General features: G+C 44.8%; 1 protein-coding gene and 1 pseudogene across 1 annotated transcript; both read left to right on the top strand.

The window, feature by feature from the left end:
• The first annotated feature begins 333 nt into the window (after positions 1-333).
• Positions 334-732, top strand: LOC101568643 (annotated as a pseudogene).
• A 12,818-nt stretch (positions 733-13,550) lies between these two features.
• On the top strand, positions 13,551-14,787 carry LOC101569820 (nucleoporin SEH1). Its single transcript, XM_023704597.1, has 2 exons — positions 13,551-13,661; positions 13,822-14,787. The coding sequence occupies exons 1-2, from the start codon at positions 13,551-13,553 to the stop codon at positions 14,785-14,787; spliced, it is 1,077 nt and encodes a 358-aa protein (XP_023560365.1).
• Positions 14,788-15,428: the final 641 nt, after the last annotated feature.

Genomic DNA, 15,428 nt, shown 5'->3' with positions numbered 1-15,428 from the left:
CTCCCATTTGTGTATCATGTTCAACCTCATTTGCCATGAGATGTCGTTTATCTCCAAAGCTTTCTGTCTCCCCCAAGGCTACTTTTTTCTCTTAAGGGGATGTTACCAGGTATCTCCTTCTAAAAGCGACCTACCAAATGTTACCAGGTTTGTAGTGTGTGTATCTCCTTCTGGAGTTGGATCCCAGGTTCTTCTCATCTCAAACAAACAAACAAAAAATGAGCAAAAAGCCATAACAAAATTTATTTAAAAGAGTGGTGTCAACACTTGCACATATTTGTACATCTTCAAATTTTTATATTAAAATGTTGGACCACAATCCACCATGCTCTTCCTTTCCAACTTGGGCCCAGCAGAATGGCTCCCACAAAGAAGGGTGGTGAGAAGAAGGGCCGTTCTGCCATCAACGAGGTGGTGACCCAAGAGTACACAATCAACATTCACAAACACATCCACGGAGTGGGCTTCAAGAAGCGCGCCCCTTGGGCACTTAAGGAGATCCAGAAGTTTGCCATGAAGGAAATGGGGACTCCAGATGTGCGCGTTGACACCAGGCTCAACAAAGCTGTCTGGGCCAAAGGAATAAAGAATGTTCCATATCGTATCTGGGTACGGTTGTCCAGGAAACGGAATGAGGATGAAGATTCACCAAACAAGCTGTATACCTTGGTAACCTACGTACCTGTTACCACGTTCAAAAATCTCCAGACAGTAAATGTGGATGAGAACTAACTTGGAAATAAAGTTACAGAACTGCCAAAACAAAATGTTGGACCAAAGCCCCCAGTATTTATATTTTAAAACTAAGCTTCACTTCTAAATTGTCTACAGAGTACTGAAAATGTAGCCCTGCATGAGTTCTAAAGTATTGTTCTTCCTTATACATGAAAGGCAGTATACTGAAGTAGTCATTAAGTTTCAATTTTTCAAAAATTTAAATAAAATGGAGCCAACTAGATAGCTCAACAGATTAAAGTGCCTGCTTAGGCAGACACGGAGGCTGGGGGTTCAATCCCCTGTGTACTATGCCAGCCCTACCCCAGGGACACACTGGGATGGAACTGAGACTGGGCATGGTGGTGCATGCTTATAATCCCAGAGTTTGAGAGACTGAAAAACAGGATCACTACAAGTCTGATCTGTGTAGTGAGACCCTGTAGACCCTGTACTAAATAAATTTTTAAAAAATATTTTTCACATTATAAAAAGTGAGGAAGAACTTAGCTCTTCAGAGCAAGCTTGGGCCAAGTAAAAGAGAAAGTAATTACACCCTGGGACTTCTGGGAAGATTGTGGAGTGGTGGACAGCAGAGAAACAGAGTCTCTGAGATTTGATATCCAGCTACTGGACTTTAGCAAAGTGAGAAAAAGAAGGATGAAAGTGGGTTTCTGGACCCTGCAAGGATCTTAAGTGAGAAGTGAAGCCGATGGGGAGAGTGAGGAGAAATCAGAAGGAGGAGGTGGAAAGCAGCACTTTCTCTCTGAGTCTGATTCACCGCATAGGAGGAGAAGCTCAAAGCTGCAGATGTACAGTGACTACTGGTCATGCCAGAGGGCTCCACAGAGAAACACACCAGAGGAACAGAGAAGTCCGTGCAGCGTACTTCCATGTCTGGTGAGTTATTTGGGTTCAGATGTCTTTCAAGAGAGGGCTTCCGGCCAATAGTCTGAGAGAGAGGATAACGAGCTTGGAGCAACCGTGGACTCACTACATACAGCAGCTCCCAGGGTCAGAGCGAGGCAGAACTGAATTCAAACTGGCAAGGAGCTGAGTTCAAGCTAGCAGGAGGTACATGGAGTGTTGTAGGCTGAACAAATCAGGTACCGGCCTCACAGCCAAAAACCAGCCTGAACTTCAGTGGAACTAAAGGTGCAGGCTTTCTGAGACCATCCACTACTCCACCATAAATCTAGGGCTGGCTTGCTGGAATTAACCAACACAGATCTGGACTCTGCCTGCTCACTGTGTCTACCAGTGACAGCAGAGAAAAACCCTACAATGGCCATGTATTTTCTTTCTCTCTTTCTTTTCTTATTTTTTAATGTTGTATTGTTTTCTATTTTCTTGATTATCCTTGCTATTATATGCATGAGCATTGTTTCTAGTTTTCTTGTTAATGTTGTTCTGTTCTTTTCTTGTTTTTATTTTTTCCTTCTCTCTTTCTCTCCTGTCTTCTTCCCTAGTTTCATGAAGTTCAGGTATCTTCCTTTGCCATCAGTCTTGCTTCCAATCTCTTCCTCTTCTTCTATTTCTCTATTTTCCCCAAAACTCTTTTTAAATTTTTCCCCTCATGGTAAAATTGCCATATTGAGGGCATATTTGCTGTACACAGTTTTCTAGTTTGTTTTACATTTTGTTATATAACCACAAATATAGTTCATATGGCTAAAAGTGGCAAATTAATATGAATGACAGTTTGTCATTTTCTAGACTGTGTCTGATACTATTGTTATTGATGGTTTACTGCTTTAGCCAGGGTGACGTAATTCTTCTAATCAGTTGTTCTTCCTGGTATGCCAAGACTGAGATTGCCTAAGGGTCATAACTAATGTTATTGGCCAGTGCCAAAGAACTAGGGGTTAAGTCAAATAGGCAGCAATGTCTCATCCACAATAAATTGAAGAGGTAGGATCTTTCAACTGACTCAAAACCTGAAAGTCAGTGACACCTGGATGACTCCTCTGAGGAGCAGCCATCACCTAAGATTTCTAAATAATAACAATGAAGCTAGGGCTGGTGAGATGGCTCAGTGGTCTAAAGCACCTACTTAGAACAAGCTAAGCTGAACAAAGCACAGGGACCACGGTTCAATCCCCCAGCACCACATGCCAGCCAGCCCCGCCCCCTGGTGGGCTGAGCTGGCCACACACACACACACACACACACACACACACACATAAATAAATAAATAAAAATTAAAAAAAAACATGAAACCACATTCTGTTAAAAAAAAAAAATGAAGCTACTCTCTGCAGGAAATTTACAAGCATCAACCCAGGAATTGAACTTAAGAAACAAATAAACAAAATGAGAAGACACTTAAGCAAGATGCAATGCCAGATTTCTACAGCCAATGGCAAAGCCAGGGAGCATTGCATTGGAATAATTTGAAAGTCACCCACCTGTACTCTCTGAAGTGGTTACATTACAAGAGAGTAGATGAGTGAGATGCTAGAAAAGATCACACTGAAAATAATTTCTCAGATAACTAAAAAATGGCGACTTTAGTGAAAGACATGGTTGATGACTCTAGAGAAGAATCAGATTTTTAAAAATAGGGAAGCTTAGAAAAATGATGGAAATCATGAATGCTAAACATGGAAAAGAAATGGAATCCTTGAAACAGATTCAAACAGATACCCAGGAGACCAAAAATTCTATTGAAAGTGTGTCAGCAGAATAAACCAATGTGAGGACAAAACATCAGCTATAGAAGATAGGATTGTACATAGCGATCATGAAAACAGTCTTAAAAGTAGCAAGACCATAAAACATCAATCCAACAGCTGCTAAATGATGCAAAGAAGAATAACTTAAGATTGGTCAGAGTCAATGAAAAAGCAGGAGATATCACAAATAATATAAAAATCCTGTTTGCAGAAGTAATGGCAGAAAACTTCCCAAGATGGAAAAAAGAATTTGACATACCTGTAAGCAAGACTTACAGAACTCAAATCAGACCTGATCTCGAATAGCTACAGCAAAGCATATTACAATCAAGATTCCAGAAATTTTCAATACAAGGATAAAAGGAAAGCTCACTGGACTCACAGCTGACTTCTCAACACAAAACCTCAAGTCAAGGAGAGCTTGGAGTGAAGTAGTTGAAGCACTAAAACAAAATGACTTCCAACCCACACTGATATACAAAGTGAGTTCAAGGTCAGCCTGAACTGCATAGTGAGACCCTGTCTGAGAGACAGAGGTGGTGGGGGGGGAAGAGAGAGAGAGAGGGGGGGGAGGACAGGAAATGGAAAGAAGAGACAAGAAAATAAGAGAATAGAAGGAAAAAATGAAAATACAACTTTCTAAATAAGGAGAAAAGAGGTTGAAGGGAGAAGGGAAAGAAAGCAAGATAGATCATGTACAGGTACAGATTCTCTATGATGAATGTTATCATTCTGTATCTCTAGAATGTACCCTCAAAAGTGTACCCCAGAGGACACAGGTCAGGGTAATGCTCTTCACGGCATCTGTGTCCTTTTACGCTGTCCAAATCTCAAGGGAACCCATGAGAACTGCTGCATATCAGCTCTGAGAGGGGTCGGTCCACACTTCTCTTCCCGTCTTGTCTAAACCGTGGTCTCTGTCCCCTCTCAGGAGAGGGCATGATGTAAGCGGAGCATCACCTGTCTCCATGAAGGAGCAAGGTTTTGAGCTAGCTCTTTGGGTATCTGTAGATATCAATCAGGGTCTGTGGTGGATTAACTAACGGCAGATTTATAACACCCAGCTGAATTGAATCCATGTGATTCCGGGTTTAGAGGGCACACCTGGGGACTGTTGCTAACAGCAGAAAAAGAGAACTGGAGGGGGAGAGGGTGTGCAGTTGACTTTCTTGGAGAAACGTGTCATGCCGGTTTTCCTGATGTAAACTCAGCTGTTCTCATAATTGGAAGAGCTCAGGTCCTTGCTGCCTCTGAGGGTGGCTCTGGTTCTCTTCAGGGGAGCTCTGGTCCTTACCTTGAGCATCACTTCCTGGCTGCCGTGCACATCTCTCAGCCGGCTGGCACAGATCGATCCCACGGGTGTAGACTGTCTAGCTTCCACCACTGACCTTTGGGCCTCCCCAGTGCTGATCCTTGATACAGATTTCCATGAGGCATTGTTGTGGGCTCAAGGCCTCCAACTGGATCATGGAGAACACTGCCATGGGCTCTAGGTCTTTAGCTGAATTCATGCAGGACACTGCCATGGGATCCAGGCCCTCAGTCAGATTCCCTGGGTCTCTGGTGCTTGAACAGGTCTCTTGCACTCTTCTGCATTTGACTTTTTGGGTAAACATTATAAAATAATCCTATAGATTATGTGGCCTATAGTAAATCTATTCCCTTGCAAACTCTGACTGCAACAGGGTCCTCTGAAAATTTTTCTAAATTTGTGTTGATCTGTCAGAGGTTTTGTAGAGAGAAGGGAACTTGACCCACCTTGGGTCTCTTTTGGTCTCTCCTCTGTACTTGAGAGTGAGTGGTCGTCATTCCTGCACTTGTATTGAGGCAGGAGGGCTCCTCAGGAGATTCCTCTTGGGAGCAGGAGGATCTCCTGGGGCTGAGGCTATATAGCAAAAGTCAGGATCATCTCATAGAACAAAGAAACACCTACCCTCAGGGCATTTTAGACCATTAGTCTTGTTTTTTATAGAATAAGTCTAGTTGTAGGACTGTATTATAATTGATACTCCTTTCTGGTAACCATTTCTCTTCATTACCCAGGAAATAACCAGGCTGCCTGAGTATAGAAGATTAAGTACTTTTACTTCAAGATTGTGGCTTAAGGAACTCCCAGGTTTTGAAGATACAGCTCAACAGGGAAGTAGTCAGAGGACAGAAAGAAACACTATTTATACTTTGGGTTTTTTTTTACAAGATGAATAAACTGCATAAAAATGTTTAGGAGGGGGCCGGGGAGATAGCTCAGTGGAATAAGCACTTGCCTGGCAAGATCAAGGACCTGAGTTCAATCCCCGGTTCTGAAAAAAAAAACAAATGTTTAGGAGACCAGAAGTCAGAACACTGATCAGATGATTAATATATTAACAATGCTTAATACACATAATATATATAATATAATATATTTATTATATGTATATTAATATAATATATATTAATATAATATATGCATTAAGCATTGTTAACATATTAATTATAGTATAATTGTTAGTATATTAATTATATTGTTCATTTTTTAGGTCTGACGAAGATATTATGGTTATAGTTTTTAAACACATAAGGACAGTGTTTTATTTATTTATTTATTTATTTATTTTTTAATTTTGCGGAACTGGGGATTGAACTCAGGCCCTTGTGCTTGCCAGGGAAGCACTTATTCCACTGAGCCATCTCTCCAGCCCCAAGACAGTGTTTTTATTCCTCAGAATCTACTAATAAAATGATATTTAAAGTTAATCACAAATTAATCAGAAAACTAGAGGGGCTGGGTGGCTGTTCCAGGGGGTTCTGTTGTACTCTCTGCATTTGTGAAGTTTAAATTTTTCTGTAGACAAAAAAAAAAAGAGAGAGAGAGAAAAGAAACACTTTGGTGAATTTGTATCCTGTCAGGTTAGCTGAACAGGCACGAGGTTCCCAGCATTCCCCTGTCTACACAGTTCTCAGTAGGCAAGGCAAAGAGGCAAAAGAGGGTGGGAGCGAACAGGAAGCCATTGTCTTCATGTAGTTAGGAGATTCCAGCAAGCTAGGGCACCTTCTTTAAATTCCTCTTCTGTGAGGGTAGGCTAGGTCCACAACTACACCAGTTTCAGCTGGACCTTCTGCTTCAGTCCCGCCAGCTCCTGGACCACATGCTTCTCTACTCTGGTCTGTTTTGTTGCTATGGTTTATAAAGAAAACGGGTTTGGTTTTTCTCCCGGCTCTGGAGGCTGGGAAGGCACTGGCATCTTCTTGGCCTTTGCTAGGAACCTTGTGTGGCTTCAACACATGGCAGAATGTGGAGAGGGGAGGTGGGCAGAATCTGCATGGCGCAAGTATGAAAGGAGAGTCCAGGCCTGCTCCACACCAGCCTGCTCTTGTGATGACTAACCCACTCTTGCGGGAGCTACATTAATCCCTTCATACCCTCTCCACACCACCATGTGGAGAGTTTAAATGTCCACTTGAGGTTTTTATGGCAACAAACCACAGTACTCTGACCTCGGCTGACCTCTCCTGAAAGACTTCCTATCTGTGCAGAGTGAAGATGGTAAGCAGCCATGCGGGTTCCAATTCGTCCTCTGGGTTCTCAGACTCACAGATCCTAATCTGTCCTAGCTTTTCACTCCACGTCCTTCTTTCTTCCCCAGAAACTATCCAGGAAAGCCTGCCAGCCCTCATTGTCCAGCACTGAACACAGAAATGACAGCCTTGAACAGACCATGTAGCCAGCTCTCACAATTGCATGAGCTCAAAAAAAAAAAAAAAAAATGTATTTGGTATAGGGTCTCACTATGCAGCTTGGTCTCGTAGTGATCGTCCTGTTTTCAGCCTCCCAGCCCTGGGATTACAAGTGTGTGCTCAGCACACCCACAGGCAGAGCCAGCATGGCATGTGATGACAGGGATAGAACCCAGGTCCCTGAGCTTGCCTAAGCAGGCACTTAGTCCACTGAACTATCTCACCAGCCCTCTCAAATTCTTATAATAAATCTCTTATGTATTGGAGTAACTGACCTCCAAGGTGGCCCAGGGATCTCTACTTTCTGGTCCTTACCCATGGTGGAAAACTCTCCTACACAATAAAACTGAAATGACCTCTATGGCCACTGTTGTATTGCAGAAGTGACTCTACGTGACTTCCTGGTCATGTCAGCTTTCTGTAACTGTCACTAAATGCCTGAGATCGTCTACTTACAAAGAGAAAGGGTTTATTTTTGTTCATTGTCTCACAAGTTCCCATCACTGTTTGCTTGGCCCCATTATCTCTGAACTCACTGGCTGAGCTGAGACCAGCCTGTCAGGGGCTAAGGAAAAGGGAGCTAATTTCTATACTGTGTATGGAGAACTGCTGAGTGGGCTGTTTAATGAAAAAGAACTTGATGAACTGGTTGGGAGCCATGGTGGCAGCAAGGGATGTCAGATGGACTGCCAGCGCCTATTTCTGGTGACTTCACTTGTCTGCACTTGAGGCAGAACTGGAATTGTACCTTTTTGTGTGAGACACAGTGTCTCACTACGCAGTTCAAGCTGGCCTTGAGCTCACCTTGTAGCCCAGGCTGGTCTCGAACTAGCAATGATCCTCCTGCCTCAGCTGGGATTACAGGTGTGCACCACCTCGCCTGGCCTGGAATCCCGCTTCTTGAAGAGGAGCCCAGGCCCTTCATACTTCATAGGAGTCTTAGTTCTCTGAAAACTTAAGTGACTGCTTCCCATGTAAGGTTTTTATATCTTGTCACTGTGTCCCTTGAGGAAGGACAAGTTTGGTTCTTCAGAAACTGGGAATCAGTCTAGAAAGTCTTCTCTCCCTGTCAACCCTTTCATTTCCCGAGGGACTTCAGGCCTGTCTCTTTGGAGTCCCTTGCAGTGAATGACAGCAACCTGCACAGGAAGATAGACTGCCTCTAGGAGTTGTATTGTTTATTAACTAGTAATTCCCTTTCTGTCTGGGTTGTTGTGTGGGCATGTAGCTCTTGAAAGGCATATTTGGAACATCTGACCTTGGAATTGATGTGCCAGAACAGGTATAAAGGAGCTCTGACTAGGGTTTCTTATGGCTAGAGAGCTAGAGGAGGGATTTTTAGAGAAGGAAGTTAACATAGAGTAATTGGATTTGTTACCTGTGATGTCCAGGGTCACCCAGGCTTCCTAGATGTCTGCGGACAGGGATATCGTAGGTTGTCCCAGGCCCCTTCAGTCCTCTTTTTCAGTGGGAGGTGAGGGTTTGGGCTGGCCTCGCCTCTCTTTGGAAGAGGGAACAGTTGATCTTCCAGTGCCATGAGCAGTCAGGCTGTGTGACACAGAGCCGGGCCTGGGTGGTGGCTTGGTAGAATCGTACACCCAGTACCCAGTCCTCATGCTTGTGAAGCGGGAACCCTTACCTTGACTGTCCTTGGATTTCCCTTTAGATGATGTGTGTATGCTTAAAGCATTGGCAGTTGTGACAGAAACAATTTTGGCCCTGGTTTCACCTCCATCCAGATCCCTAATGTGGAACCCAGAAAGCTCTGTATCCAGCCATTAGGCTGTATGGGGGCCAACCTGAAATTTTTATAATTTGCACTGAATACCTGGAGATGATTGACCAATGAAGTGATGTCCCATCAATGCCTGTCCTTCCCTGGAAAGATAAATCTACAATTCTACACAGTGGTTCCTCAATTCATGACCCTAATTCATTCCACAGTTCGGGGGAAGTTGGCCACGTTCATCTTCATGCAGGCAAGACAGCTGTGGTTGTGTTTGTCACCCACCGCAAAGTTTTGCCGAGTGCTTCTGTCTGCAAACTGAGCTGTTTGTAAACAGAAGTACCCATGAGCCAAGGTCCTGTGTACTTGCTAAAGGATTTTACTAATTGGCTATGAAAAACAACTGGATTTTCTTTTTGCACCATATGCCCCAGCTCAGCTGTCCATAATTAAAAGATTACTGGATGCCCCTTTTCATTCCCTGCACATGAGCAGCTGCCATGCCTGGCCTGGAGTCCAGCCCGCCACTAGTACTATAGTCCTAGCTTGGTTCTGCCAGCAAAATAGCAGTCTCCTCCAGGTATTCTCTTTCTGTTCCTACCCCATATTGTTTATCTGTGTATTTTTGAGCCTCTTTTAAGAGTCTTCATTCTTCAGCTAGGGACACCAGCTGGCCAAGATGAATTGGACAGCTTACCATAGCAGGGAAAAAAGCAAGAGCACAATTTGAATGTCATCTGCAGCCCTCATGAAGATCTGGGTCCCTAACCTCAGGCGTAGTTTCTGAGTCACTGGAGGGGAAGAGGATGATTCGCTGGCTCAACAGAAGCCTATAAGGAAGGGGCTGAGGATTCCACGGCATACGGTTGTGTTCCCTAAACAGGTGGGAGAGACCCGTATCTCCCAGAGAGACCCGTATCTCCCAGAGAGACAGGTGGGTGACTGAGGACAGCACCCTCAAGCAGGTCGACTCCGAGGATCCCTCTAAGTATCATAGTTTATGAGCTTTTTCAGAGATAAGGAACTACAAAACCCAGAACATAAGAGATTTTACTCTACTTTCTATGTTCTTTGAAGAAACAATCTAACTGCAGAATAGTACTGCAGTTTTGTTTTGTTTTTTTAATAATTTGATACAGGGTCTTACTATGCAGCTCAGATTCATAGTGATCCTCCTGTCTCAGCCTCCCCAGCACCAGGATTACAGGCATGTGCCACCATACCTGGGATTCCAGGGCCAACATGGCATGGGCTACCAGAGATTGAACTCAGGACCTTGCGCTTGCCAGGCAGGTGCTTAGACCACCAAGCTATCTCCCCAGCACTAGTACTGCAGTCTACACTGCCATTGTATAACCATCTGTCACCATTCTCTGCTTCTACTAGACCCAAACCACATTGCAATAGTAGAGTTGTTTCTTTTTCAGGTTGGCAAAGCAAGTCCTTCCCAATTTTGAAGGATATGGCCTCATGGCAAGGTATGTGGGACCTGAGGGGTGTTTCTTATGTTGCATCCTGAAGCCTAGAGAGAGGAAAAAAAACAACTATGTCAGGGTTCCTTCAGATGTCATCCTATACAGTAGGAGAAAGAGTTGAGAGTTCGCAACACATTTTTTTTGGCAGAACTGGGGATTGAACTCAGGCCCTTGTACTTGTCAGGGAAGCACTTATTCCACTGGGCCATCTCCCTGGCCCCACAACACTTTTGTGTGACTCACACACTAGGTAGACATCTCTGTTGAGTCAGGGGCAGCACCAGTATCTTCCTAGAACAGCGGAGCCTCCAGGGGGCCCCTCAGCCTTAGAACTCTCTGTACCATGGTCACTGGCTCCTGAGAACAATGGGTAGGGCTCCCCAGGAGCTCCCCTAAAATCTCTCAAGAGGTCAGGGTCAGGTTAGGCCCCTGAGAAATGGAAGCTAAGAGTGGAGTATTCCCTGCCCATGACTTCCCTGGTTGCCTGGGAAACAGTATCTCTTACGCTCACCCCGCCACTGGTGTGGCCCTTTGGTGAAGGCAGTAGAGGCAGAAATCTCTTTCTGCCCTGGACTGGAGAAGAAAAACATTTTTAATTAATTACCTGAATTTTTGAAACAAGGAGGGGATCCAACCCGAGTCTTCTCTATTTTTTTTTTCTATTTCTTGATAGTGAAGGCTTTTGCTCTTATTTTTCAGGATACCCCAACCACAATCCATATTTATTTTTAAGACTATGGGGACAGGGAGATAGCTCAGCAGCATAAGCGCCTACCTGGCAAGTGCAAGGTCCCTAGTTCAATGCCCACTATTGGAAAAAAAAAAAAAAAAAAGACTGCAAAGATAATAGAGGCTTCAAGATGACAAAAGAGTCAGTTGTGTGTGGAAAGGTCTTCAGCAGATTTTTCTCCTTGAACCCTCTCTGGCTCTAATTTATTTAAGCGACTGCCTTGAATTCAGAGCAAATCTGGGAAACTAATCACCATGTGACCCAGAAAGGCCACGTACCTAAGGCTGGTGGTGGAGGTAAGTGGTAGGTTTGGTTTACATGATGATTGAAACCACAATCTTATCGATTATTTGATGTCTCCGGTTTGTTATCTTCCTCCATGATGCGATGACTACGGAAGTCTGATGGAAATGTTGATGAACTCAGATCTTGCCACTCTTATTCTTGTCCTCACTAAAAATACATTGAATTCTTTTAGCTTTGGCAACTATATTTGAAATTTTTATTAATTTTTCGTTTTCTGGCTGCTTCCTTTTCACAACCCACTTTTGTTTTGCAGATAAAATATCTTGGTTTGTTGTTGTTGTTGTTGTTGTTGTTGTTGTTGTTGTTGTTTTCCCCAGCTCAGCCCACCCTGAGAGTGGGGTTGGAGCAGTGTGCAGTGCTGGGGATTGAACTGTGATCCCCTGGGTCTGCCTAAGCTTGCCTATGCAGGCACTTTAAACCACTGAGCTAACTCACCAGCCCCTAAAATATCTTCTTGAATCTGGGGGTGGCTGTCTCAAAAAATCTGCACAGATCCTTGATCCTACAGGTGGCTGGTAAGGCTGACATCTGCTGCTGAGTAAGTGTTTCTCTCCAACGCCTCAGCCCTGAGCAGAAGTCCTGGCCTGGGCCCCTGAACACACGTGCAGAATTCCTCAGATAGTTGTTCCTGCTCCACACTGCTACAGTAGCGGACAGGGAAAGGGCAGAGAAGCTGTTGCTCACTTCTAGGTGGATATAGATCCCTCTTCGGAGCCCTAGCTCCCTCCCCAGGACAAACTGCTTGACGTAGTTAGAGTAAGTGCCTAACTTCAGCCTAGATCTGACAAAGTGCAGACAGCCCCTTTACCAGCCACCTCCATTCCTGCCCTGCCTCTGGTCACTCCTCAGAGATGCCAGCTCTACAGAGAAAAGAACGCCCTTCTGCCTCTGCTACCAGTCCAACTCTGGGTCATAGTCCCAGCATAGGAACTACCCACCAGTATCGAAACACTAGCTGCTTCTTCAGGAGTGCAATGACAGGGCTGGGGATACAGTCCAGCAGCATAAGTGTCTGCTTGGCAAGCGCCAGGTCCTGAGTTCAATCCCCAGTGAAAGTGCAATGACATCCTTTACCTTTGAAGAATGCATTTCCTTCTGCCTGCAATATGTGGAGAAGGGATTAGAGAGATAGCTCAGCAGACTAAAACGCCTGCTTAGGCAAGTGCAGGGACCGCAGTTCTATCCCCAGCACCACATGCTGCACCAGCCCGGCCCCTGGGTGGGCTGAGCTGGCCAGAGTCCTGGCATCTCTGAGGAGTGACCAGCCTGGTGGTGCACACCACCAGCACTGGGGAGCCTGGAAACAGGAGGATCACCAGGAGTCTGAGCTTTGTAGTGAGACCCTGCAGCAAGTAAATACATTTTTTTTTAATGTGAAGAAGAGAAAACAAGAATATGCTTGGTCTACCAGCTTGAAACTGGAATCGTGCAAAGGACACTCCTCCTCATTGCTTTACCAGGTTCTTTCATTTGTTTTTCTGACTGATGAAAGCTCCTGGATCCTTTTCAAACCAGCTGTCCACGTGACTTCCTAGGCACCAACTTAGCCCCCACTGGGGTTAGCCCACCAATTTATTACTTATAGTATCATATGAACTTTGAAGTAACACTCATATTGGCTCAGCCGAAATATCCAGAGATTTCTAAGGCACCATAGTTAAAAAAAATTATAATTCACACATGCACTGAAATCCAACCCGAAAGAGCCTCACCTGCCTAGGCTGTGAAGGCCAGTGACCTCACGCCCCAGGCACTGCTACTTTATCCTGCTCTGTCACAAGACAGGAGTGAGGCAGCTCGTGGAAACAAACATAACATCACAATATAAGAAGTAAAAGAAATAAGGATGGTGAGATCAGGCCAAGACTAAGTAGGCCAAATACTTTTATTAAAATAATATATAGATACTTAATAAAAGTCCCAAACAGGGTACTTTGTTTCCTAACACCAGAGAAAAGAGACGTGTGGGTACTTATGAGGCGCAAAAGATGCATGAATTGTGAATAAGCCAACCAGATGCTAAGGAAGGGGGCCCCGGTCCTGAGAGGAGCCCCAAGGAACTCGGTCTTCTAGATCTTCCCTACAGCACACGATGTGACAGGACAGCTCAAGCCAAAGCAGCGCCACATGCCATCAGAAACACACGGAGAGAATCGCCACGCGGCACGACCCAGCTGGCGTCGGGCAGCGAAGGGCTCTGCACAGCCATGTTCGTGGCATGCAGCGTCGCGGTGGACCGTAAGGATCTCATCCACGATGTCTCCTTCAACTTCCTAGGGCGGCGCATGGCCACCTGCTCCAGCGACCAGAGTGTGAAGGGCCTGAGACATCTGACCCGCCTGTGAGGATGGGGGAGACCTCAGAAGGGTCCAGGGCAGACCTCGGCTTTCTTGAGGAGGAAGTCTGCAGGGCGCATTGTTTGTGTTCTGGGAAACTCTGAAATAACGCCTGAAGACAGTTTTTCATTCCTTCACTCAGGTCTGGGATAAAAGCGAAAGTGGAGATTGGCATTGTAGCTGGAAGACTCATGGTGGATCTGTGTGGCGAGTGATGTGGGCCCACCCAGAATTTGGCCAGGTCTTGGCTTCCTGTTCTTTTGAACGAACAGCTGCTGTGTGGGAAGAAATTGTTGGAGAATCAAATGATAAGCTGCGAGGACAGAGTCACTGGGTGAAGAGGACAACGCTGGTGGATAGCAGAACATCTGTTACTGATGTGAAGTTTGCTCCCAAGCACATGGGCCTCATGTTGGCCACCTGCTCAGCGGACGGGATAGTCAGAATCTACGAGGCACCCGACATCATGCACCTCAGTCAGTGGTCCCGACAGCATGAGATCTCTTGTAAACTAAGCTGCAGCTGCATTTCTTGGAACCCTTCAACCCCTCGTGCTCATGCACTCATGATCGCTGTTGGAAGTGATGACAGTAGCCCAAACGCTATGGCCAAGGTCCAGATTTTTGAATACAATGAAAACACGAGGAAATATGCAAAAGCTGAGACTCTCCTGACAGTCACTGACCCAGTTCATGACATTGCTTTTGCGCCAAACTTGGGACGGTCTTTCCAGACATTGGCAGTTGCAACCAAAGATGTGAGAACTTTCACATTAAAGCCCATGAGGAAAGAACTTACTTCCTCAGATGGGCCAACAAAATTTGAAATCCATATTGTGGCTCAATTTGATAACCACAACTCCCAGGTCTGGCGAGTGAGTTGGAACATAACAGGAACAGTGTTAGGATCTTCAGGAGACGATGGTTGTGTCAGACTGTGGAAAGCTAATTACATGGACAATGGGAAGTGCCCTGGGATTCTGAAAGGTAACGGGAGCCCAGTCAGCGGGAGCTCTCAGCAGGGAAACCCAAGTCCTTCCCTAGGTTCAAACTTTCCAAACCTTCACAGCTTGTTGAAGGGATCTTCCGCTGGCAGAAAGCTCAGCTGAGCACAAGCTAATGGATAACTTTGCTGTTTCCTGCTTGTTGAATGCACACAGGAATGGGAAGTGAGCTCCTTTTCCCCTTCCCAGCGCCTTTGACTCTCCCAAGATACACCAGCAGCCTGCTCACTACCAAGCGCAGTCCAAAGGCCTTTACCAAAACAGTGGAGACCACTTATTTGTACTAGTCACCTTACTGATGGTATTTGAAACTTCAATACAAACGGAGAGGCTTTTGGTTGAGAGACAGTCACCAAAATAATTTTTTGAAATGTTCATGAAACTAATGGGTTTAAAAATTAAAAGGATCGTTACTGTCCTTTATAAAGTAGTTGGGCAGAGGTAAACTATCATTTTATTCTATTTGAAGAACAGAAGTATATTTCTTTTGTTTTCTAAGACGATAAGCCAAAATGATGAATTTTTATAATTTTAATTTATTGAATAAATATTTTTCATAAAGGAAAAACAAAAAAGAAATACAGGGAGTGGGCTGGGGCGATAGCTCAGTAGAATAAGCGCTTGCCGGGCAAGCGCAGGGTCCTGAGTTCAATCCCCAGTACCGAAAAAAAAAAAAAAAAAGAAAGCAAGAAATACCGTAAGCCTTGCTACAGGTAGCGAAAGGCGCTTGCAGCTTGCAGAGAACC

Source organism: Octodon degus, unplaced genomic scaffold (genome assembly GCF_000260255.1).
Source record: "Octodon degus isolate 3935 unplaced genomic scaffold, OctDeg1.0 scaffold00197, whole genome shotgun sequence".
NCBI lineage: Eukaryota > Metazoa > Chordata > Mammalia > Rodentia > Octodontidae > Octodon > Octodon degus.
Note: the sequence above shows the minus strand (reverse complement) of the source record. Positions and strands in the feature narration are given on the sequence as shown.